Below are 27,018 nucleotides of genomic sequence, written 5' to 3'. Positions count from 1 at the left end.
AAGCTGCTCACGTAGACCTCTGTCTGAAATTAACTGGAGTTTTTCATTTAAAAACTTTTAATAATGTTGTTGCTAGTTGTTTATAAATTGTTGTCATATGTGCAGACACATGTAAACTCACCCAGCCATGTTTGTCTTAATGTCTGCAGAATATTGGATATCTATCTATATCACAGAGGAATGTAGTCAACACAAGAAATGTTTTTGTTGTCAACTGCAGTGAGTGGAAAAAAAGCTCAAACCCTACAGCCTGATACACCATACACCAGGCCTTACAATACTAACTATATGAGCGCGGAGACTGAAGACAGGAACAAAGTGGAGACCGAGGTGCAGTGGAGACGGAGTGAAGGGGGAGGATCAGTAGAGCAGCACAGAGTGAATTTACAGAGGGAAAATCTCTCCTCTAATAAAGAATGAGTTCACCCTCTGCCTCTCACTGCAGGCTTAGAGAGGCAGGCTTTATTGGTTCATATCTGACTGACTGACTGACTGACTGACTGCTGCAGCCACAGGGGGGTTTCAGTGAGTGAGTGGATGTATATGTGTGAAGTGGATGGTCAGCACGATATTAAACCATCACAATATCAAACCTTTCATATAAAGAGGAGAGAAAACAGAGACATGTTGACAGAGAGGGGGCAGAAGCTCAGAGGACAGATGTGCACATAGCAATAAAGAAGTTAACTTTTTCAGTTCATATTTTACATCTTTGACATAATAAGGGCCAAGGAGGTGAAACCGGCTTAGTTTAAGGTTCAGGCTTAAGGAACATCTCCTTTAATATCCCAAAGTGACATCCTGGTGTGCGATTGGTTTAATTAGGCAGATATCTGAGGCTTTGCCAGGGGTTTATCTTGCCAGTCAACTTGGCTGTTATGACTGCCAACCGATGGGGAAATAAAGGAAAAAGGAAACATATGCACACAGGCACCTACCTGCGCTGCGCCGTTTGTGCTGTGTTTTTCCTCAGTGTCTCTGTAGATGCCTGATGGCAGTTCCATAACCTGGGTGATAAAAAGATGGACAGACAATCAACCAAGACTTGAAGTTAAAACTCACCTTGGTTGCTGTCAGTTTTGAGGTCAGTAACTGGAAAATCAATGAGGTAGTTTCTCTGCTCGCAGCCTCACCCTGTGCGTCTTTCTGTGCCCCTGCTCCTCTTCTTTCCTGCTGTGTCCGATTACTCGCTCTAATGACTGTTTTCTGTTTTTTTCTGTTTTCTTCCTGTCACACTTTCCTTTCCTGCATTCCCCTTTTACATGCTGATCTACTTTTTCCAATTATCGGCACCAGAGTGGAGGAGGGGTTGTTCCAGTGTAGCTGAAGTATTTGTGCATCTATAAGTGTGTGTGTAGTTTAGTGTATGTGTATGTACGTCCGTTCAAGCATCCACACCTCTCTCGTCTGCATCACCACTAAAACTGATGTGCGACCATGGGGAAAATTAATTTCTTAACACGTGACCCTCCTCTCCAACCTGCTTCCTGCCTCCCTACCTGCCTGCGTCCTGTACCAGCTTCCATCTCTGCTGCATGTACAAAACACCCTCTTCCTCCTTATTCAATTTATCACCCACCTTTCCGCTCAGGCTTGAATTCTATCCTTACCCTCCATTACTATTCACCTGCAGTCTCACCTGGCTGCGTATATAAAACTGCCTTTCTTTCCAGAGAGCCAGCTGGCTTTATTTGCCCTACCTCTGATAGAATTTCCAGGCTGTCGTCAAGAGACTTGAGCAGGAAAGTCAAACACCCATCTGCTAAATGTGTCCTTTCTACAGGAGGACATTTAGGATTTTCCCCAGGCACATACACACTGATTGGATCTTTTGATGTGCGGTAAGTCCTGCATGCAGATGTCACACACACACACACACACACACACACACACACACACACACACACACACACACACACACACACACACACACACACACACACACAAGGACTAAACTAAAATACAGACCAGGCTTTTACTTTTTGCATCAGTCCTTCAAAATTCCTGAACCTCCAGCTCTTCCTTCAAGCAATCACTCCCAGCATTCAGATCCAACACAACATAATAAAGCTTCATCTTTTCATTGTGATCCAGTCACGATCCTGGCATCGTTTTATAAGATCATTGATAATGCTTTAGTACATTTCCACATTGTAATTTCAAGATAACTTTTACTTCAAAGCACAAACAGGTGACTCAGTCAACTGATGTATATCATGAAGTCAGAGCTCAACAGGCTTATGTGTGGAAACTTGAAACATACAGTACTCTGGAACATATTGTATAAAAGTAGACAGGTGTAAAGTGAATTATGCTGGAGTGGTTTGAAGAGAACATAATAAACATAATGATAAACAAAAGCAGGACTTGAGCAGTGTATTGATCGGGAATCCTCTTGAGGACAAGCCAGAGAGTGACTATCCATTGACACAATTATGGGAAGTATTGAGTTTCTCACTTCATTACAGGGACTTTATCTTCTTTTGTTAACAGAAAGTTCCATCCTGAGTAAGACACTGTCTCCACTTCTGTCAGTCTATCCAACCGGTACCTCCTGCTTCATTTCTCACTCTTTCCTCCTGTACTGCAGCCATGTTTCTGTCACCCCCTCTCTCCTGTTTCTCCTTTCACATTTACTTTCTCTCTTTTGCTCTGTTCATCCCAAACTGACTCCCCTCCATCAGCTTGGTTGGTTGGTTCTTGTCAGTGTGTTATTATCTCAGTAGTAGAAATTTTACTGTCTGCCTCTCTGCCTTCTCCCTGAACGTCTCTTACCGGTGAGTGTTTGTGGTGCCGCCACATGACCAGACAAAACTCTGAAGATCACTGAGGCACTCAGCAACTAGCTCTAGTTTTGCTGTGTGTAGTTGTGTTGCCCTGTGGTGTCTTGAAACCCTGCGCATCTACTGCATGTCTATGCCTCTGTGTACACTTCACACACTGGCTCAGGGACAGGAAGAGAGTACAAGTAAAGGTTAGACTAAAAAATAACTATTATAACGAAAAGTGACACAAATAAACAATGGGGTGTGGAAACCAGCACAGTTAGCCATGACAGCAGCACGTGGATGAGTGGTGTGGTGTGCTGTGGAGGTGTTATATGTACAGAGGCAAAAGATGATGTTACAAAGTGGGTGTCAGTAGGTGGAACAGAGGTTTTATCCTATGGAGGGCCCAGGTGAGGTTGGTAAGGACAACCTCCAAGATACAAGACAGCGGCAGAGACGTCACCCACTATTAATATGTCATTGCCCCAACTATTCCACGTACAAACAGCTTTCAATTAAAAAACAATTAGCTTCACTCTTGTCTGTGCAGTTCAGTGAGTTGACCAGGACCAGGACCAGAACCATCAATTAGTTGCTCCAGACGGGTCAACTCTGCTAAACTGCCTTACAGTAAAGTGTCCAGCAAGTCGACGGCAGCGGAAGACAGATGAAGACCAAAATCCACAGATTCCACACAGGCAAACATCATCATCATTAAACGCATAAGCATGCACAGTTACAAATACACATACACAGTAGCCACATTCACAACGCTCGCTCGCATTCATTTCCATAACAGCAGCATGATCGCTGACATAAATCTGCGACTACTTTAATTACTCACAGTAATTAGCCAGAGGCAGGAGCTACCAACGATGCTCTTCTCTCTCTCTCTCTCTGTCTCACCCCTCTCCCTCTGTCTGGATCATTCGCTCTCCGTGTCTCAAGTGCTTTCTAGCAGTGTGTATGTCAACCAGCACACCAGTGTTGTATATAGAGCCGCACACTCCTACATTCTTATATTACGAACGACTGGTGTGGCTTAAGACAGCTTGAGGAGTTTGTTCCCATGATAAAGTGACCCTTTCAACCTCCTATCTGACACATTTTAAATCCCCCCGAAACCTCCCAGCCATGATTTCTTTGTTTTTCGAATCCTCACCCACACATCGTTTGGGGAATTTTGTCTTTCAAAGCTGCATCACATCAGTGTGAGCAAACGCGTTTCCTCCCTGTCTGTTCAGTCAGCTAATTGAATTTGCAGCTGACTTTTAATTAACAGCAAGTCTGATTTGCATAAAGTCGTATCATTTGCATGTGGTCGGCAGCCCCTCCCCCCTACATGTCTGAGTGGCTGGCACAGAACCAAGAGCAGGGGTGGAAAACTGACATTGGAGAGAGGAGTACGTAAGGAGGGAGGAAGGACCGGATGGAGGAGGAGAAGGTGAGGTGTCTGCCAACAAAGGAGAGGAGAAACAACAGATGGGGGAAGGAGGAGACAAATGGGGGCAAACAACAACTCGTGCCACGAGATGGTGGGAGTAAACGAGGTAGACACGCACATATACAAAAAAAAACAACAAATGTGTGCACAACATGATCACCCACACACAAGGCGTCACACTGGCGCAAACATCTCCACAGATTTTGCAATCAAGTTGGCTAATTATTAAATCAAAGGGAAGAAGCAAAGCGGTGCATTCTAAATAGTCATGCTCATCTTACAAACAGGTGTTAATTGGTGGCACGTTGGCTCTATGCAGATGAGCTGGGTGGACTTGATAACAAGATGCGGCAGTGGGGTGAAATTCAGTGCATTTGTCGACCAACACCAACAGCAGTTTCATATGGAGAAGCACACGCACTGATGGAAGTGTCTGGCAAAAAGTTTGCATTTAAAGCTGAAAAAACTAAACTAAGGATCTAGTTAAAGGTTAGATATATGCCAATGACAACTTCCTTCCAATCAATCCCCTCCCCCCAAAATACTGACACCCTACTGTAATCCACCCCTTGCATATTCATGCAGTAGCACAGTAACCAGGATGATCATTCATCAAAGGGCTCGCTCTGCTCCGATAGGTCCCATCCATCACTCTGTGCCAGGTCTGACCAATGAGCATGCCCATACCTATTAATGCCCATCCCACAATGCCTAGTGGTGTAGTTGACACACTTGTGGCAAAGCTGTTAAGGTGTCACCAAGCATTAAAACAGCTGCCACAGGTTTATATACTCAGTGTTGTGCCATTATCACCACAATCTGCAAAACACAACTACAACTCCACATGTGCACACAGCCTGTAAACAAACACTGTGCTAACCCACACAGGTTCCTTCTCCCTCTTAGTCCCCGGACTTCATTAGTATCCAGAGAGAGCACAACTCATTAATGAACGTCATTAAGGCAGGCGGTGAACCGCTGGGTGGCTGCCAACGGGACGACTGCTGGGTGGCGTGCAGGGAGTGGACGAGCCACGGCCAGCACGAGAAGAGATGCAGCTGCTTTTCCCTCCGTTGTTCCCAGGGGAAAAGTAGGAGCAAAGGACTTTGAGAATGTGGGGGGGTCTCAACTCTTAAGAGTTAAGGCTGCGGGTGTGCTATAGGGTCAGGGCCATGGATGCTGCAGGCGTGTGTCATATGAATACTGTGGAAGATGGGGCATGGCAGGCACCATTTTGAGGAGAGATGCAGCGAGACACCATTTTGAATTCCTCTGCATGGGGATAATGGCAAATTATTATTATTTAAAAAAAAAAAAAAAGACAATGAACCAAACCGTCTCACAGTACACAAATATCTAAGCCATTATTACATTTTGACACTCGAAAGGGTGATTGATGACTTCTAAGGTCACGACCACATCAACTTTTCTGTGAGACTGTGAGTTCAGATTAGCAATGAGTATTCTCCATTTCACCAACACAAAAGCATTTAGCTTTTACAGTACTGTAGCAGACAAGAACTGGATTTAACAAAGAAGCTAAAAAAACACAAAAACATATCCATATACTGTATATTGTGTGTAGAACTTTGAGGTAAAAAATGAATTTAATCCATTTTGGAATAAGGCTGTAACATAACAAAATGTGGAAAAAGTGAAGTGCTGTGAATACTTTCTGGATGCACTGCAACTAGTGGAGTGTTTTGTCACAGAAAAATTTAATCATCCAAAATATCAAGTTGGATTTGGATATGAAAAGTTGTTTCAATCAAATGGCAAGTATTTTAAACAAAATTAAGTAAATAAAATTGGAGCTGTTTTTACTCGACATCTCGTTAGCTCTGTCTACATTCTGCTGCTGCTCCAGTACCTCGGGACGCTGACGTCTGCACATCCTCACTGATCCGAGGCCTTGACTTGAGCTCAGGACTCGTCTTCTCCCACCTCTTACTGAGGAAGAAAACACGCACTCATGCATTCAACTGATTAGTGCTAATCAGCCATTCACTGACCTAGCAGGCAGCCATATTGATTTCAAAGGCTAATCAAGGAAAAGCTTAATGACATGGCAATTAAAGTGCTCCACTATGTGAATTACACCTGCCATTAAAAGTTATGGGGATCCAGTGTAGTAGAAAATGATCTAAAGTCTGTTAACAGTGAGAGCATGTGAGCTGATGAACTTAAACAGTCGGGTTTGTTCATCTTACTTAGTTAATCTGCAGACTGGGCCTGAAAATGTGTTAATGAGGAAACTAAGAAAAATCAAAGAAAGTTAATATTTACAACTTTAATCTTTATTTCTTTAAAATAAGATAGAGGAAAATTTGTTATTATCAATAATACAAGTACAAAAAATGTATCGGAACACAGAGGAATATACAGGACAGAGCATGACAGTGACAGTTTAGGCAACTATATATGGTTCAAACAGACAAAGACCTTTGTATATTATGGAAAATAGAAAAAAAAAGTGGGTTGGTCAGTGGAAGAATAGTTTTTTTTTTTCCCGAATAAACAAGGGAAAAGGACTGAAAAATGTGTTCTATAAATGTAGTTAACTTGGCACCAACAAACCTGCTCTCTTTCCAGTTTCAGCCAACACAAGAGCAAACATTCTCCAATAAATAAGGCACTATGATGGGCCCAAAAGCAGGAAAAGTATGTGTTTGTTTGTGTGAATAATCTGAATAAGTGGACCACATCTGATGGCACATGTTCACATTTTATCTCGTGCATAAATACTTATTCATCTTAAATCACTCTTAAGATATTTCTTTTAATAAACAATGACATTTATTACTGGGAATTTAAAAAGACATCAGGGACGTGACGTCCATATTTAACATTACACAAACATAGACCAAACAGTTGAAGCAAAACACAGCTTGTGACAAGAAAGATAAACTCAAACATATGATGTGCTATTTGATAACCTTTTTTTGTTTAACTATTGGGCGAGAGCTGAATGACTGTATGTGGCTCACATGTTGGCAGAGTGCTGCCCAGCACCTCTCAAACTGTGCTTCTGTTACAGCATGAATTCTTATAAATGCTGCTAAGAAATATCAAACTTGAAAAAAGTAAAAGTGGACGAGATTAACATGTTACTGAATAAGGCAGTTCTGACTGAAACATGTTGGGTATCAGTCCGTTCTGTCTGGCAGATGCTGAAAATTTGGCACCACAAGTACAAACCAGAAAGGTTAACTGTAAGATCTGTAAGCAGGTAAAAATAAAGCTGCAGCACATTACGAAAAATCAAACTTCTCTTCACTCTCTTTGTCAGCATTAGTGAGAGGATACTGTTTGTTAAGGAGGCAATAAACTGACACGGACTGTCCATTAAGCCGCCAAAAAATACTGAAAATAAAGTCTCTGGCAGGCCTTTAAGTTTCTATCCCACCTGAGAGATGGGAGCTGGAGTGGAGGGCTGGAGTGGTGGGAAGGCTGTCAATGAAGGTCAAAGTCTCATAGTAAATGAATTACACCCAGTTGAGGTCAACTGTGGCGGGGCAGGTGGTGTCTACATCTCGTGGGCAGCAAGATGATGCTCTGGGATACCATTGGCATGAGCCACCACTGTGTTGTTCTCATTGAGGCGCCTCACACGGTACATTTCATAGTGGATGCTGCTGGTGATGTCCTTAATGTTCTGCATATGGGTCCTGAATGAGACACACATATACACACACATAAGGAACCTGTAGAAGTGTGACCAACTTTCAAATTTTACAGTAATATTTAAAGCCCTCTTCACTCAAAAATGTGTTTTTTTATAGTTACTTCACACGGATGTTAGAGCTTCACTGTGCAAAATGATGTATGTGCCGAGTTTGACACAGGAAGACTGTTTTCACGTTTGTCTGTTTAAGGAGAAAACCCTTAAATCAAGTTTCGGGCGAGCAGTATGAGCAGCAGGATTTGGAAGCCGATCGTTGTCCATTATGCAACTTCCAGAAGTGTGATGTGGAAAGCTGGATACTTCCAGTGCACGTAGACTGAGAATGAACTTTACAGTGAGGTAGGAAAGGTCCCATGTCCAGCAGTAAAATTTTGAATTTTCCTTTTTGTGGTCATTAAGTGATAAGGTGAACGAGATCTTTAAAAAGAAACTGACACAGCGACACAAGGCTGTATTTAAAACAGACATATTAATAGGCAGACAAAATTCACTCACCTGATGAGGAGATCCCTTAAATAGGCAAACTCACAGTGGGCTATGTTCTCAACTAATAGAGAAAGAGAGAGTGAGAGAGAGAGAGAGAGAGAGAGAGAGAGGGAAGTTATAAGTTATTAGAAATAATCAAAAATGAGTTTAAACAGGTAACAGGAGCTTCAGCTGGCCAAAAAAGACCAAACTAACAGACAGAATGACAGCTATGGACTTTGTGCCTAGTTGCTGTTGAGCTTCCTGAACAGTCCACTAGGTGTAGTCAGTGATCTCAGTGTGTTGTCCTTACAGACACAGAGATGCTGTATGTTGAGTCAACACTCAGACTCCCCCGCCTGCTGCTTTTCTCTGTTGCTAACTTCATCCACTTAGAGTCACTCTGAAGAGATAAGGCTAACTACTCATTTAATTCCTGCCCGACACGTGTCTGCGTGCGTCTGCATAGCGCACTCGGCAGGAAATGAAACTTCCTTTATGAGACACTTGATAAGAGGGGTGGTGCTGCCTGTCTAGAGTGGATAACATAATTAAATATTGAAAGATGAATCCTGCAGTAAAACTTGATGTTAACAAAGCACACCACTGGCTAACTGAATAAGCAGAACTCTTTATGACACTAGTCTGAACACTGAATGAAGCGTTTTATTGACCGACTGACTGTGAGGTTTCCATCTGTCTGTCGTTTTCTCGACAAAACCACTTCCTGTTGTGTTCTCACTTCAATCAAGATACCCGAGATATGAGGTGCATGTCAATCAAACGTATCTGAACATCTGATCACAAACCAATTACTGTAAGCTTCCGCTTTTAGACGAGTGTTACATTATCATGACACTTCCAGCTTAGTCATGTGCATACCGACAGATTCTGTCCTCAAACAGTCTCTCAAAACAAATTCAAAGTGAAGAACAAACCTGGGGAAACAGGAAAGAATGGGAGAAGAGAAGGGGAGAGGGCTTTACCTTCAATGGTTCCCCACTTGGTCTTCCTCCCCAGCAGCCTCCTGCCATTGACCTGGTACTCCTGGTCACTGCCCACCACAGCAAATGGTATCATCTCCTGCTCAATTGTTAAATGTCAACAGACAATGGAGTCAAAAAATCAGTCAGGTCAAGTGTATATAAAAATGGGACTGAATGGATTTAGGGTGACGGTGCTCTGTAGACAGGCATAAATAAGGATGACTGTACATCTGTTATAGCCAGTCCTTTGAGATGGTCTCCTCACCCTGATCTTCTCGTTGATCATTCTGTCCTCTGCGTCTTCATCAAATTCCTTCTGAGGGTACACGTCAATCCCATTGGCTCGCAGCTCTTCCCTGATCTGATGAGAGCGTGTTCAAACATACACACAGAACAAACCTTTATCCAACATTAGTTTTGAAAGGATACAAAGTAAGACCTTTAATTGCAAGAGTAATTAGACAGTCGTGCTTGATGCAGTCTTAAGAGAAATCAGACAAACATATGTAAAACTGCACAATGTACAGATTAAGGTGGTATTAACACACTAATCTATCTACTAATCTACTCCAAAAGGTTGGGCTTAGTCAATAATCGCTGTTTGTATACAAACAAAGCAGGAAACCTCACAGGACGGATGCCTATGCATAAAGCTGTGCACGCACCAAGTCTACCATGTATGGACATGTATACACACATACACCCGTGCACACACAGGGGAGTTTAGCCACCTCACTACTAATGAGAGGGGGAGAAATCCTGAGACCCTTTAGGACAATGCCAGTAAAAACATACAAACAAAATCTATTAAAAAAATAAAGCAGCAATAAGGAAAAAAAAAAAACAAAGGGCAGATGATGCTACCTTCTTTTTGAAGAAGTCCCTCTCCTCCAGAGTGAGTGTATCTGCCTTGGCAATGACTGGGACAATGTTGACCACTTTACTGAGACGTCTCATGAATTCTACATCAAGAGGCCGCAGACTAAGAGAGAGATTGGGAAAGCAGATTTTAGAAGTAGAAACATGAATGTGAAATTGTAACACAAACCTCTTCCACCAGAGGGCAGATGTTCCTAACGATTGTCCCAGATGGAGGAACACCAGTAACTTATTTAAAGTTCCAACTGTTCACCTTCCATCCATGACGTTATCATACTATAAAAAGTGTGTGAGCAGCTCCTTGACGAGACTGAAAGGACGTGTGATCGGTTTGAGGAGCTCAGGACTTTCCCACAGTTTACTGACGGCATCTGCATGTGGTTAGAGCAGCAGATTCTGGCTTGGCTCACAACAATACTTTGACAAAGACTGGTCATTGTCAACAAGGAGCCTTGTGCACTCATGTAAAAGCACACTCAAACAGACAAAAGTGCTAAATTGATTGCACGCACCCAGACACCCACACAGACTCTCTGTCTCTCCTGTCCTTCCTGCCTCTGTCCCATTAGTCCTTTTAAAGGCAAACCCTGAGCAGCTGCTGGCCACACCATGTGACATCTGCAGTGTTGGATCGACATGAAACATTGCTGATGGGGTACGTAGACAGGGGGCCATTTCACACCAGCCCCCTGTCTGAGTTAAGACAGGCCATGACACAAAAATTAATCGAGGTGCAGCACTTGAATGGCGCTCTGTGATCAACTATGTCTGTGTCTTTGTGTGTGTGTGTGTGTGTGTGTATGCGCTCGAACAAGGCTGACAATCCACAGCTGCTTTCAACATTTTACCAAGACCTGGTGCTGCACTCGACTAGAGTTACACAAATGCAAAAGCTATAAAACGCACGGTGAATCTATCACTTGATGGACACACAAGACTGTGTGCACCATCCCCCTATTTTTTCCTGCTAGTATACCCCAACCCCCTGAGCTCCGAACAGTGAGGGGCTGAACCAGCCGAGTGTAGAGAGGGAGGGCAGTTTATGCAGTTCAATCAGAGACAGATGTGTGTGTCTGTAAGAGATCCAGGGAGAGAAACTTGGGACACTGCGCTGCTTCAGGGTCTGGCGAGAGCAGCCCATCTTTCCAGTGTGTGTGTGTGTGTGTGTGTGTGTGGACTGATGTTCTGGGATATGTGTGGGGACGTGTGTGTTCAATATGAGGAATAAGAAGCAGAGAGACACTGCTTCACATTGAAAAGCTTCAGAATAAACAAAGGAAATCTGTATCGATGTATGATCTGTTTGCACATGCACAACACGCTGTTGGTAACAATAGAAGCTGTTCAAGTTCCAGTTGATGTAATTCTGTTGTACCGTCATATAAGTGAAACGAAGACTTGACTGATGTTGTTTGGGAAACACACTTACTCTTGCTGGGCATTAGATGAAAGGACTGACACCACCCACAAGTCTGTATGCTAAACATGAATCTAGAACCAGCAGCTGGCTAACCTGGCTTAGAGGTGCTTTTCCTGTTTGCAGTTTTTATGCTAGAGTGGTTTCAATCTTCTCATCTTAGTCTGAGTAAGAAAGCAAAGCAGTTTACTTCCCGAAATGCTGAACTTTTTCTTTAAGTGTGCAACATCTTGTGTTCTTTCTCATCCAAGAGCAACAGAGGGCAGCACTGATTTCCTTTTAGTGTTGTTGTGTTGGGGGCTGACAAAAGTAAGGAGGGAGAATTAATATTCAGGCTGTCTTAGCGCTATGTGTGTTTTCTGTTTTTTCAACTTTGTGCCATGTGTCTATATTTAACCAAGTTTGTACGCGTCCTTACCAGTGTCCAGTCGGGGGGATAAAGTATATGCAGCAGTGAACTCTGGAGTCTGGGATCCTCTTCTTCCTGTTGATGTTGATCTCCTCCTGCAGGTACGCCTCGTATTGGTCGTTAATGAACTTCATGATGGGCTGCCAGCTAGACCACAGCAGGAATTGATTGAGGGAGTGATAAGGGAGGAGGGGGATAGGGAGAGATGAGAGAGATAAAAGAGGAAAGGCAGAAGCAACATTGAGGTAGAAAAGAAAGACAAGGGGTAGATGGGTAGAAGGAGGAAGAGGGAGGGGTTCAGAGAGTGAGACAAACAGAGAGAGGAGGAAGATAAGGATATAAAGCCACAGAGAACAGGAACAGGAAAAGTAAGACAACAGGAAAAGTAAGGAGAAAGGGAGAGGCTTCTGGTTAGACACAATTCAAATCTCACAGTTCATGTAGTTAATCTAACTGTATGACTGTAACATACCAGTTCTCATTGTTGATCTGGTCTCCAAAGCCTGGTGTGTCGATGACTGTCAGCTTCATTCTCACTCCCTTCTCCTCAATGTCTGCACACAAACAAAATCACGCCCGAGGTCAGCCAGTGCCAGGACACTGTATACTGTGATGCCAAAATCAACCTGTGCACTTTATATACAACTCCTGAACCTGGTGTTGTAGAGGTAATTTATTCAAAAACTTTAGGGGGATCATTTTTAGGACAAAAGGGCTGCCAACTTTAAAACTGTTTGTTTTGTAAGGTTAAGAATACATTCCACTACAGTTTGAGCACTAATGGCAGTCTGCAATTAAAGAAAATTAGATTTAAAGAAGGGGAGGAAGAAAGGCAGAGTGAAAGAATAATAAGAAAAACCTTTGGAATGACTAGACAAGCACTTTACTACGGCTGACAGATGATACAGTCTGTGACAGAGGGAAAAGTGCAAATACAGAGGGGAAGACAAGAACAACGATGTGACAGAGATGGGTATATTTTGACAGACCTACAGACACAGGCAAACAGAAAAACAGACAAAAAGAAGGGACAGGGAGAAGAATCGAGGGGATTGAGAGGGCCATACCATGACTGATAGACTTGATTTCAATTGTTTTGGGGATCTTCTCCTGGGCGGTAGCCAGCACAGATTTACGGCTGACTTTAGACTTGAACAGTGTGTTCATCAGAGTAGACTTTCCCAGGCCACTCTGTCCTGCAAGCAAAAACAGTCAAAGGCAGACAGTTAGAGAAACACACATCTCAAGATAAAAAAAAAAAAAAACTCTTCCACAGTGGCTGCTTGCACTGTAGGTACCCAACAGTCTACACATTGTCATAATAAACCCAAACAAGATTCAACGGTTATTTTCCTTGATAGTTTAAAACTCAGGATGACTCCACGCGTCAGTTGTTGGGCTGAAGCGGTGACGAGCTGCAGGCGTCTGTCTGCACAAACACTGCCAGCAAAGCCATCAATATGTGTGAGCACAACCCAAACACACCATCAAAAAGACAGACAGAATTTCAACCTTTTTTTTTTATGTGCACTGAGTGACTGGACTTATAGAAAATCTTGCATGTTGTGATGTAATTCAATGCAAGACTAATTTTAAGAAGCGTACCTTCGAGATTTTTTTTTTCTTCTTTTGGGTGACACTGTGTCACAGATAATAATAATAATAATAATAATAATAATAATAATAACAACAACAACAACAACAACAACAACAACTTTGTTAAGCTAAAATGTAACGATGTTGAAATAATTAGATTACAAGAAGAATTTAAAATTATAGCAGAATACAACAGAATTTCCCCAACAGATTAATTCTTTCTATCTATCTATCTATCTATCTATCTATCTATCTATCTATCTATCTATCTATCTATCTATCTATCTGTAAAACACAAAAATAAAACCAAACCAGGCTAACAACATGAAAAAGAATCTGGACAAGACAGCCTGAGGAGATCTTTATGATAGAAGCAGACTGTCTATACGGATGGGACAGCCACTTGTCATAGGTTAATGAAGAGGAGCATGGAGGAGTCCACTGGGTAATGAACATTCACAATTTAGCTTCAGCCAAAATCAACATAGAGAACTTCACTGATTAATGAAGATGCACACTCAAACACAGTCACATTTAAATGAAGTCAGCAGCGAGTTAATGAAAACAGGGATCTATAAAACAAATACTGAGAGACAACAGCTGCAGATTTTGTTGGATGAAATTCATCACTACATGCCAGATTTAGATTGTATCTACTATAAAGCGTCAGCAACACTCTACAGAATCCACCCTCTCTGTAACAGCTGTATTTCCCAAAGTGTCTTGGGCCAACATTCTTTCAGTAAGTACCACCACAACAGTGATGTGGTGCCAAAATCCCACGCTTGCCTCCTGTATGTGGCCACAGTAGTGCAGGTTTTATTTAAAACTGTGACAAGACTAAATTTACAGCACAGAAAAACTGTCTTCATAACATCATTGATGAAAAAGAAAAAATGAGAGGGAATAATCACAGAAAATGATGACAATTGACCAATAAAACAATACAGATTACAGTGTGGAATAATGGCCAGACATGTTTCTGCAGAAGATTATAATGTCACAGTGAAGGTGTGTTTAAGTGTGTCATAATTAGTGTATGAATTCTTGAGTTATGGCCAAAATGTGTTTTGTGAGGTCACAGTGACTTTGACCTTTGACCACCAAATTCGAATCAGTTCATCCTTGACTCCAAGTGAAATTCATCCATTCAAATTCAACTGTTGCTGGCACAGAGGCATAATACAAAAGAAAACAGGGACTCCAGGGACTGTACTGTTGCTTTGTGATTGTACAGCTGTACAAATCAAATATCTGAAGTATTCTCTAAACCATAAAGATACCAACCCAATCATCCAATTTAAAGAAAAGCATAACCCCCTGCTGCACTGCTCTCCTTTTTTAAGTGATAGAATATAATTTCACCTGAATGCAAAAACCACCTGGAGACTGAGTGTGTTCAGTTTTGTTTACCACTGCCTCCACAACTTGGTATCAACCCTAAGGCTGCTTCTTAAGCAAGCTTTTTTATTTGAGGATAAAACACAGACCAACCGGCGCGATATCACACAGAGGAGCCGTACTGTAGGGAGGTGGTGTGTGTTTTATGGTGGCCTGTCTACTATGGAGGTGTGTGTGTGTGTGTGTGTGTGTGTGTGTGTATGTGTGTGTATAATTAGCTCCTGTTTTAAAGGGTGTCTGATCACTGTGATGAGGGCTCAATGAGAAAGAGTTTTAAGTCTTGCTGTGTTTGACTGCTTATTAAAATACATTTGAGGCCTCAGTTTTCTAACAAAACTTGATTAGAGAGAAAACAGTATCATAACTGAATAACAGGACAAGCTGTAACAGTTGGCTGAGGTCGTTTTGAGATAAACACACAAGATAACAGGTGGATACTAAATGAAAAATGTTGCCTAAACTTGATGACAAGGCTCAGAGAATGAAATAAAAATCATCCTCATGATTTAAAATGCCCCCTTTCAGTGTACAGTGAATTATTACATTTGCAGCCCAATAATGTCAAGTTTTCAGTACATCCCTGAAACAGCCTTTAAATCATATTTTATTAGTCATCATGGAGAAATTCATCTTCTGTATTTGAACAATCCCAGAGCAACCAGGGACCAACTCCAGCCCTGAGGCCAGTGCTTTAGTCAAGGGCAATGACAGGAATATTTTTAATACATGTCTTTTGGTGTGTGTGTGAGGAGTAAGATATTTTCTCTGTCAGAAGTCTTTGTCATGCACACGAGGAACATGTAAAACCCCATTTACGAACCTTGTTTCACGGCCAAAAATCAGCATTATCTAGAGGAAATCTACCTGAAACTTTAGTGTGCACATGCTCTACTTACCCACAACCATAATGTTGAGCTCAAAACCCTGCTTCATGGCCTTCCTCCTCATCTGCTCCAGAATGGCATCAATGCCCACGTAACTAAAGTCCACCACGGAGCCACCGGCCTTCTCCCCATACAGGCCACCCACTGCTGGGGACATCATAGCATCGGGCACCACCGCCTCAGACATGGCACTGCCGCTGTAGCTGGAGATCACCTCTGTCCCTGATTTGATAAAGAGATCCGGAGAGAGAAGGTTAGAAGGAAGCTGATGAGGTTTACCACACAGGGATTAAAGGTACTGTGAGAATGGGGATGGAGAGAAGTGACAGATAAATGTCTGATTAGCAATGGCGAGAATGTGAAAACAAATACTTTGAGCAAGACAAGGAAGCAGACGAGAGAGAGGTGCATTGGAAAACATCCGCATTACAAGAACTCCTAGAGTGTGAGTTTCTAAGACATCACCACTCAAACAAGGAACAACCTACTGTAAACTGTCAAGCTGCTAAAAAAACTTATCATCAGCCATGTATTGATCCATGAAAATCACAGTGTACACAAAAAAAAAAAAAAAAAACTTGGGAAACTGCTGCTCTTCAGTGCTTTGGATGTACCTGCTGGAGGAGGACAGGTACTGATAAATGTGTTTAGTTGTTTTAGCCTGTTTTCTAATCAAACACCACACACACCTTGTACAAATGGCCCCGGACCTTCACGCAGAGGAGAGGGCTGGTCTCATGCCAACAGAGACTCTTGACTCAACAGAAACCTCTTAGAAAATACACTCTGTAGTATTAAAGTACTTTGCACTTGGCAGGAGGTTATTCCTCCAGTTTGTTTTGTTAATGATTAGTTTAATGTCCTTCTGTGGATTGCCTGCAGATGTGTGTTCAATCATAAGCTAAATATTCAACTTAAAATATGCTCACTGAGGTCTGTACATGCAGAAAATGGCTGCAACAATGTGTTAAGTCAGTGTAGGTGAAGAATTTACAATGTTTATGTCTATGTCTGTATGTCCAGTAGTTCAAGTAGCTGCCGCCCCTCACAAGGCCTCCCTTTCCCTCGCTCTCCACAGTGCAGTGGTACTGTCCTGCTAATGCGAGAGTGGAAAAGAGAGAGAAGGCTGATTCTGAAACCTGATACATTCACCCTGCTAGCCTGGCTCTCACACACACACAAACGGAGTACATGCTTGAGTTTGTGCAGTTTAACACAAAGGTCGCCATGGGCTCGTACACGCTCAGCCTTTCCTCTTTTTCATCACATAGCTGACCTGTAGGTATACACAACCATGAACACACACATATAGCGGCAGTCCACACTGGCTGCCAAGAATTTAACAGCCATCAGATTCCAGCTCAGCCACAAATCTTCCTCAACAACACTTGTCCTGCCGCACGGAGAAGAAGTCCAGACTATTAGCTAGCTCCCTCGTATCACTTGAGGAATTAAATCAACAGGGAATGGCACCACTGCTGGTGGGAGCTCCACATACGTCAAACTGGCACTGCATTGATTAATGGAAGAGTTTCAGTGAACACTCCTTTGGAAACTCAACACTAATTCATATTCAGCATTGACTCTTACTTTTATAATGCGCTCCATTGTGTGTGTGTGTGTGTGTGTGTGTGTGTGTGTGTGTGTGTGTGTGTGTGTGTGTGCGTGTGTGTGTGTGTGTGTGAGTGTGTGAGTGTGTGTGTGTGTCATAGAGACCCACCTATGGAAGCGGCTCTCCTGGCCTCCTTCACCACTTCCCCATCCTGTTCCAGCAGTCAGTCAGCAACTTACTGCAACTCACTGCCCTCCACCTCTCCTCTGCACCTCCTGCGTTCCCATACCTCAGCTAGTATCTTTTTTGCTCAACCTCACCCTTTCCTCCCCTCCACATACTGATTCTCTCCCGTCATCAGTTTCCCCTCTACACTCCATCTCCCAGTTTTCCATTGTCTCTGCTGTTCAACTCCCCATTACTCCTTTATCTTCTTCTTCTATCCTCTCTACTGCTCTCATCTGGCTTTTATCTTGAAAATTACATCGGCTGTCCCTTTGACAAAGTCCCTCCGTTTGATTATCTTTATCTCACCTAACACAGCCCTTGTTCCTTTATCCTCTGCTTGCCACTGTTCATGTCAATCCTTCTCTCTCTCTGCTTAACCAACGCTCCTGTTACCTATGTGCTGCAAACAGAGATGTTGGCCAGAAGCAAGCACACCTTGACAGGCAAGGCTGCAATGGTGCTTCACCTAAGGCAGGTTACCAGCATAGCATCAGAGCAAATACACAATAAGTGAACAAGATTAACAGTCAACACTTGAGATACAGAATCAGCCTCTGTTCTCCAATATCATATAATATATATAAGAAATCTTTTCAGAGCTGAAACAATGTCTTGATTAATGGACGGCTGATTGACAGAAAATGAATAAACTGTTTCAATCATCTATTACTTTGATCATCTATTAATTGTTAATTTTTACTATGAAAAATGACAAACACTCAACCTAATCAGTAATAAAATATACAATGAAAGGCTCTCCTGAGAGTTTTTGGTCATGACCAAGTTTAAGTGGCTCAGTAATCTGGTCCATAATCTCTGGTTAGTAGTTCAATTTCTTGGAAGCTTTATATGCACAAACCATCACAGTGTCTGTATTTGATGTGAGGTCTTGTCCTCAAACAAGAGCCTCATTTCCTTCTTTGAGAACAGGGTACTGAGAACAATGCTGCCCACATCTATTGTATTAACAAGCTGTCTGTCCTGTGTAACAAATATCAAACACACACTAATCTCCTAGAGTGGGTGGAAAAATACTGAAGCCACCAGAAGTGTAGTAGAGTTGTCTGCTGCATCTTAACTAGCTGGTTTCCCAGACAGAAGCAAGGAAGCTTCAGAGAATCATTAACTGTCATTCATGAAAACCCAACAACACTGCCCATCTGCGCAACTCAAAGTAGTGTCAAACACTGTAAAACTACTTGACAAACACACAAAGCTCTGGACCACTACTGTGGGAAACCCAGATCTACCCAACAATGAGAAACAATGAGAATGAATCACTTTCTTTACAGGTAGTAAAGTGTCTCAGTCCTGTGTCATCAATTTCAGTCAACCACAAAGCCCAGAGTGTAGCCATGTTGATGTAAGAATGTCAAGCTGTGAATGAAGCATACTGTGTCAATTCTGTTGTTTTGAGATTGAATAAAACCAGACTGGTAAAGGACTCAGAAGCAGCCTATTATTAAACATCTGGACACACAGAGCATTTATCAGACAGGGGTATTCAGTGCCCTCTGTTCAAACAGCTGTTTACTGACCAGTTGGAGCACGACCCTATAAATGTTAACAGAGACATGAAAAAATGTCTGGACCTGGTGGCTTACCAGCTTGTGGACATTACCCAAACCCTACCAAACACAAGCCAGTCAAAACACTGGCCTGACTGAAAAATTACAGGTTTATGCAGGTGAAATAGGGATGTCACAGACCACATTCAGTAGAAACATCAGGTATTTGAATATGTTTGATGGGTGTTCTCATGGAAAATGATGTGGATTAGTTTGAACACTTGGGTTAAATGAACATCTCTCAGCTGCAAGTCAGCACTGTACACAATTTCTCATGCATCAACAACGTTCACTGTGCATCATCGATTTAAGAGTTAAACATTCTTCAGCTCTACTTCCTACAAGGTTTTCCCCTGTATCAGATCCAGTTATGGGATGGCATTGATAACGTGTCTCCTTTGAGGCTTTAAGAAAGCAAAATTTATTTTAGAAATTTGAAAGCAGAGAGTGACTCATTGGACTTGCTGTGATCCTGTTTTCAATTATAGGCACTAGAGAATTTTTTTCTTGCAGCAGTATCAGATGGCTTTGCTTTTTGTAAATATGGCCAGTAGTCTCCTATACCACAAAACATTTTGGAAAACAGAGCTAGGATGAGAAAGAAGCATGAAGTCAATATAAAAAATGATGTAGTCATGAAAAGGTGGAGGAGGGCAGGAGTGTGAGATAATGAGGAGAAGCAAAAAGGAGGATGACCACGAAGGAGGGGGACTCAAAAAAGATAAGGTCAGAGGAAGGAGTGTAGAATGGAGGAGCAAAAAGCGAAAAAAAACAACAAACTTTGAGCAGAGTAGTGTTTGTGATTTATTCCGCTTTTGTGCCAGGGGCATTCCTCACTAACTACACACAGGTTTCCAAACAGGGATGTAAATACAGTTGAAACCAGCTAAACATGTCCCTATCTGTTGCATGGTCTTTTTAAAAGGCACCGAAACTGCCCAGAAAAAGAAGAACACCGACTGTGTCATCTATGTTTAGTGGAGATGTGGTCAGAACCACTAAGCCAAGCCACAGCTGCCCTGGGTGTTGATCTTGACAGCGTGGCGAACAGGTCAGAGGTCATGTTCCCAGTTTAGGTTGGAAAAGAGCTGTGCTGAGGTTAGTCCCCTCATGACAAACCAGTGGTCTGACCCTCTGTACAAACTGCTTTGAATCACAAGAGAGGAATCCAGAAGAAGTCCGTTTGTTATCTAGAAGAGTGAGTCACTGACTAGATTCTTAAAACGTTAATTCTACAAATTATTTCCCTATATTTAAACACTTTTGGGACTTTGAAATAGACTAGTGCCAAGTATTTTCTTCATTTGCTTGTTATTACACAGTTTTACACCAGTACAGCACTCTGCTTCAAAGAAAAGGTACTTTTTTTTCTTTTTCTTTTTTTTTTTTTTTTAAACTGTTTACAGATCATTGTTTAAGATTGTTTAAAGGATGAGACATCAGGATGATCAAACCATTGTTTATTCCCATTACAAAGGATTGGCTACATTTATTCTTTATTATCGTAATCCTTTCATTAATAATGAAAATGATGGCACACAACTGCCAACCAACTACCACGCCAGATTTCTCCCAAAGTGAGAACACATGAATCCTGAAATACAAGGGAATAACAGGTGAAAGTGACACTGCTCTGATTCACTATTACCATGAGGGACAATGAGATGCATCAAGTCAACAGTTTTCCAGATCTAAATCAGATACTATAGTGTGATATACATTCAGTGAACACTGGTATACCTGAACAATCTAATTCAATCTAATACAATACAACAGCTCAGTCATAAATTCTACCTTAATATTTCAACTATATGTGTATTATTGACATTATATTGATGAGTGTTTCTCATGTTTCTCGCCCTGCATTTACAAACATGAGAAGGGAAGAACATTAAAAACACATTTCAGTATGATGCAGGGCAGTACAACACCATCACCAACTGAAACCTCAACAATAAACATATAGTTGAATTAACACATCAGCAATGTCAACAAACACTAAACATTATAATCTTCCAAAATGTAGAGTTTGTGGCAGATCTGTTGTATTGGATTGTATTAACTTGTATCGGTGTACCTAAAAAGTGGCCAAGGAGACTACATAGATGCTGAAAGAAAGCATTCGGGTTATTGCGATATTATGATATAATCTTTGCATATCACTTAGCTCTAATTATAATGTATTCAGTTTTCAAAAATGTAAATGTGAATTGCAGTTAGTAACTACAAACATGGGAAGCTCTGAGTTATGACTACAATATATGAATGTATTCTCAGAGCAGGACCTTTTAGTGTCAGGGAATTCACAGGGAAATCTTTTTTAAAAATGAAGTATCTATGTGGGAGCACAAGTATCAACCACCATGCACAATCACTCCAAGTGGGGAGGCAGCTTGAACTCATGTATTTTAAAGTCAAGCCATTTCACTGCTTGTGTAGAGCTCCATGTCAAACACACATTAGTGCAGTAATCCACTAAATGGGCTGTGTGCATCTTTGCCCTGGTCTAAAATCTTTTTATGGGCCCTCTTTACAAACATCTGCTCCTTATCTCTTTATTTACATTCCCGGACAGGACAAAGGAGGTTTGCAGTCTCGTCTTAACATTTATTTTGATGGTGACCCAGATGCTTCGTCAGAAGTGTGTAGGCTGCTGCAAAGCTTATTCCAAGTGATAAAAATCAAAAATGGTTCTGGGAGGCCTTTCCACCGATTCTCAAGCTTGTTTTAAGCTTTTAAAACGGTTGACTTCCCATAAGAGGAAGAGATGGTACAAACACAACTGAGAAACTTGTGTAAAGTGCATGGGGCCATTAAATTACTTTGAACTGGGGTTCCTAGCAGCCCTCCAGCACAGACTCAATTAGATGCCCCAGACCACATTAGTTTGTGACAGACCCAGGGGACGGACATAAACACATGCGCGTGTGCGCGCGCGCGCGCGCACGCACGCACGCACACACACACACACACACACACACACACACACACACACACACTTTTTCCCACCCTCTGACAGTGAATCCCTTAATAAAAGGGGGAAATTGGAGTGGTGGCAGTGCAAACATGGTCTGTTGTGTTATTAAAGTCAGAGTGTTTGTGCAGCAAGGCCCAGTTCCCAGAGTCCCCATCATTCAGTTCTCTGGAGAAATGTGCCCTTTGACCCCTGCAGGGTCCAACTCGCTCATCATGTCACCTGGCATCAGACAGTGTGTTTGTGTGTGTGTGTGCATCTGTCTGTGTGTCACATATGAGTATGATTTCCTCTCTTTATTAACTATGTGTTTAATGTCTTGAGTACACTCTACAATATTTTGTATGCAGCCATGTATGATAACTACTTGTCCCCTCTCCAGAGCTACAAACCAGTGCTAGTCCATCTCTAACATTCTCACTACAGTCTCGATAGTTTGACTTTACAAGACCCAAGTTGTATCCATGTCAGTGCAAGCAGCTTCAGCAGCTAGTGTTACTTTGCAGACAGTTGAGAAATGTTTGTAAATTGCAGTAATGACAGTAGAAGCCCACAGGTTTGTCTAGACTGCCAGAGGAATGTGTTCAGTCTCCACACTGCAGCGATGCACAAGAGAGCTGTTGTCTTTCTAGGTCCTTCAACTGCCTCTGACAACATGCAACCCACACAAAAAGTGCAACAATGTACTTTTTGCTAAATTTAACCCATAAAACCTTATGAACTAACTAACCAATCCAAGGCTCATTTATAAAATGTCTAAGTGAACATCTATAGTTAAGGAAAGAAATTCTATCACAATACAACATCCCTCACATAAGTGAGCAATTGACTCAGTTTTAAGCCTCACTACATAATATTCTAGCCCAAAGCAACTGCAAAACATTAACCCCTAAGTGTGCTGACACAACAGCTAAATGAATCAGGAAGTTGCCCATTTTCTGAGGTTCTTTGCAAAGAGGCTTAATAATAATTTAGCTAGCTATTATCTCCTAGTTTCTCCCTGACAGGAGTTGTTAAAGTCATTAACCTGGTGGTAGTAGCTAGCCTGTGTAGCTCTTTATCTTAGTGTGCAGGCCAAAGTGTATCAGTGAAACGGTTGGCTGACAGCAGGCGTGGGTCCGGGGCTCAGGAATCTGACCTCTGTTCTCACACATGCCTCACCTCAGGGACACCAGCCAGAAGATGTCAAACTCATATAAAACAAGATTTTCACATGCAGTTCATAAACAACAGACAACCCTTTAATACTTACAAATATCAGTATTTAAACAAACAAATATTTCCACATCCCAAAACATCCAAGGACTCATGGCAGGTGTGTAGTTATAAGTTTTAGTAAAAGACATCCCAGATTTTTAAATGACTCATGAAAAGGCGAAATGGCCGACGTTGTCACAAAAGTCAGTGTGACGTTAATAGCAGATATGCTCTTATCCACACTATACCCAAGCCCCGTTAAGTCTTACATAGAGGGCAACTTTCTTTCAGTGTTAAGATGGGAAGGATTGAGGTCTCCATGGCCACTACAAAAAAATCTTTCACTGTATGTGTGAAGGTGCACAAACACATGTCCATCATTCTGTCAACAACATAACCAGCAGGAGTCACACTCCACAATCTGTGCGTGTGTGTGTGTGTGTGTGAGAGAGAGAGAGAGAGAGAGAGATACAAAGCCTGTCACTCTAGTCCACTCCAGGCCTCAGGAGCAGTATTTATGGACCGTGACTGACCCACATACAAAGCTCCAGAGTGCAATAGCAGACCGTCCCTTAAAAAGACCTCACTGCTGACTAGGATAATTTGCTAGGTCTCAATAAGTGCACTGTGTTATTGTTTTTTTATTTTAAGTTTCGACCATTTGTCAACATGAAATGCAAGTTAAACATCTTTGCTTCACACTGCAGCACAATAGCAACTTCATACAGTATTATAGTCCTTGTTGTATTTTACAATACATACATTTTTGAATTCCAAGACATAATTTTCGACACTGTGTACATGACCCTCTCAAATTAGGGATTAAGCCCTGCACATGAAAGAGTTAAGGACTGTTACATTGTTACATTAGAGTACGTCCTGGTTTACATCTGATCTGATGTATGATCAGGACCCTTCCTGCCCCTCAGATGAGGGGCAGGAAGGGTCCTGATTTTTTCCCCCCTGAATCTCTTAGGACAGCCAAATGATTTTTTTTTTTCTCAAGTCAACAACTTCTAAAGCTTCAAGTTTGAAACCTTCTTTCACAATGAACACAAAATGCATGTGCACATGCACATCCACACACAAAAAAAACTCAAACTGGCTGTTTGAGAATGTACCACATGTCAACTTACAGATATGAATCGTTATCAATTTTACATTACAGAGCTCCGGTTACATTCATGAAATATTTTGCATTTCAAAGTTGTGATTCTGAATTCCACAACAGATACATAATCTTACCACACTGACTTATTGGCTGACTCACAACATGCACAGACACACAAAGACACAGCAGATAAAGAAGGTAACGATGACCTTTTCAGCTTCCCATCAAACACTGGTGAAAGACCACTGTCTGTTCTCGCTTGGCATTGCACAGGGGCCACAACAGAGCTCCTTTCAACAGTTCCTACTGTGTAAAAGTGTGTGTGTGTGTGTGTGTGTGTGTGTGTGTGTGTGTGTGTGTGTGTGTGTATGTGCATGCTGGTGAGGCAAACCAGAGGTTGCTGACTCTCTAAAAAGGTGAGGGGTGGTTACTGTTTTCCATCGGTTTGATATTGTCTATGCCTTGTACTCCCAGGTCAACCATAGACAACAAAGCCTGGATGATACGGTGCTGAGACTCAGCTTTGTTCCAGCTGCTGCCACATCACAAGTTAACCAAGAATTCACACAACCACATTCTCACCGGTTAAACACAGACTGACTGATCAGAGAAGAACAGGTGAAAACATTAACATGACAGAGAAACTGAAACAGAACACAGTCGAAAAAACAGCTCGAACAGAACAAAAAAAAGAGAATACCCTTTGATTTTGGTCAAAATCTGATACCTAGCATTTCCCGCTGGAAAGAAATAAAGACTACGTTCCACCGATTACCATTAGCTAATTGGATTCCTTTACTGTACTTTCCAAAGCAGTAAACTAAACACTAAACTAAAAGATTCCCCTCTGCACTCTCTGAAGTTTACTAACCACATGTGAGGAGCTAACCCTTCACTTTTCTGAACACATCCAATGTGTGAACAATATGAGGAGTGCCCCCCACCCCCACCCCCACCCCCATCAATATTGTCCAAATGAAGAACATGAACATGAAGAACAGATAATGAGAATTTAAACAGAGCTGAAACATGATGGAACATCCCTCTGTATGTATGTGTGTGTGTGTGTGTGTGTTTTATGCCAAGACAGATTGATTACAAAGCTTGCCACAGAGCAGACACACAGACACACACACACACACACACACACACACACACACAACATTTAGGGAATGAAAAACAGAGGGAATGCAAAAGCCTAACAATGGTAATTACACACAAGCAAGCATGCACGCACATGCACACACACACACACACACACGTGAATGGAGAAGAAATTTGTAATAACATGGAGTAACTAAAAAGCCTCTCTGTGACATTTACACTTACACCTGAACTCAAACAGCCACCATTGTCGATTAAAACAACAGGAATATTCAGACACTTTTAAACAGCTGGGCTCCTGGGTCAAGAATAGAAGGCATGCAGAGATATTCATCAAGTATGTGAAAACAACAGATGATCAAATCTCCTCTTTCAGGGAAGAGGAGAAACAAACAAGTAAAAAAAGACAATGAAGGAAAAAAAACATTTACTCCCTCTATTCACAACCACTCTCTTGCAAACATACACACACACACACACACACCCACCCACACCCACGCACTCACACCCAGTATGTAAAACACTCACCGTGTGTGTATGTGTGTATGAGTTGTCCCCTGCCGAAGTGCTGTGCTCCAGTGAGAGGCCAAACTGCTGTGGCTCTGGAAGCTCCCTGCCTGCCCCTCCCACCCATGCCTGTCATGTGACTCAGCATGCAAGGCAACAAGACACACCCACTTCCTTCAAATAACCTCCCCTCTTCAACAAAGTAGACAAAAAAAACTTCCAACCTCTATGCACAATAAAGCAAACTTTAGCAGAGATCGTGAGGGACAGAGGAAGAAAGTGCATGTGTATTTGTCAGAAGTTCAAACATTGTGTAAGAGGACAAACGTTACTTAAAAAAGAAATGCTGGGCGATTATCTATTATAGAGGGAAAAAAAGGCAGGGATTATGTGTGCATGTATCTCCCCTGGGACTGACTGCAGCCTTTGGGCCATCTGAATGCCCCTCCTCTAAACTCCCAGGATTATTTACAACCCTAATTACCTGGCCTGACCCTCTCATCTCCTCTCCAGGCTCTGCATTCATCACATCCCACTCATTCCTCACACACAGACCTGAGACACTTCACATCAAACCGCTGGGATTGCCTTTGAAATTACATAAATTGATGCTCCGAGTAATTTTGCTTTTGCTACAAGATACTAACAAACACTTTGGACTATGAGTCAGAGCTGCACAGTTTTGGAAAATACTGAACGTATTAGATCTATTTGAAAAGCCAAGTTACACTTTTAGAGGGGATTGTTTCATGTTGCAGGCATTCTTATGTGGTGCAGAGTGACCACAGGCTATGGAGACATTTGTTCTTTCTCAAAAGGAGAAAAGGGTAGAGGTATTTCATA

The 27,018-nt window shown here is 42.0% G+C and overlaps 1 protein-coding gene across 5 annotated transcripts in view; it reads right to left on the bottom strand.

Annotated features, from left to right (window-relative positions):
• Positions 1–6,487: 6,487 nt before the first annotated feature.
• The window catches only part of LOC139618161 (septin-9-like), a 74,315-nt gene continuing 53,784 nt past the window's right edge, over positions 6,488–27,018 (bottom strand). For 4 of the 5 annotated variants that reach the window (XM_071473842.1, XM_071473845.1, XM_071473844.1 and 1 more), the window contains 9 exons: positions 15,947–16,156; positions 13,121–13,249; positions 12,526–12,607; positions 12,063–12,200; positions 10,213–10,330; positions 9,614–9,709; positions 9,349–9,445; positions 8,393–8,444; positions 6,488–7,880 (listed from right to left, as the gene is read on the bottom strand). In XM_071473842.1, coding sequence (XP_071329943.1) covers positions 7,739–7,880; positions 8,393–8,444; positions 9,349–9,445; positions 9,614–9,709; positions 10,213–10,330; positions 12,063–12,200; positions 12,526–12,607; positions 13,121–13,249; positions 15,947–16,156 — 1,064 coding nt within the window. In that variant the 3' untranslated portion in view covers positions 6,488–7,738. Of the gene's footprint in view, positions 7,881–8,392; positions 8,445–9,348; positions 9,446–9,613; positions 9,710–10,212; positions 10,331–12,062; positions 12,201–12,525; positions 12,608–13,120; positions 13,250–15,946; positions 16,157–26,196; positions 26,332–27,018 lie in introns of those variants that run through there. The other variant, XM_071473846.1, reaches the window with a different exon arrangement.

Source organism: Trachinotus anak, unplaced genomic scaffold (genome assembly GCF_046630095.1).
Source record: "Trachinotus anak isolate AG129_WGS33_773 ecotype Australia unplaced genomic scaffold, CSIRO_AGI_Tana_v1 ptg000003l, whole genome shotgun sequence".
Classification (NCBI taxonomy): Eukaryota; Metazoa; Chordata; class Actinopteri; order Carangiformes; family Carangidae; genus Trachinotus; species Trachinotus anak.
The sequence above is the reverse complement of the archived record's forward strand: the minus strand, read 5'-3'. Positions and strand labels throughout refer to the sequence as shown.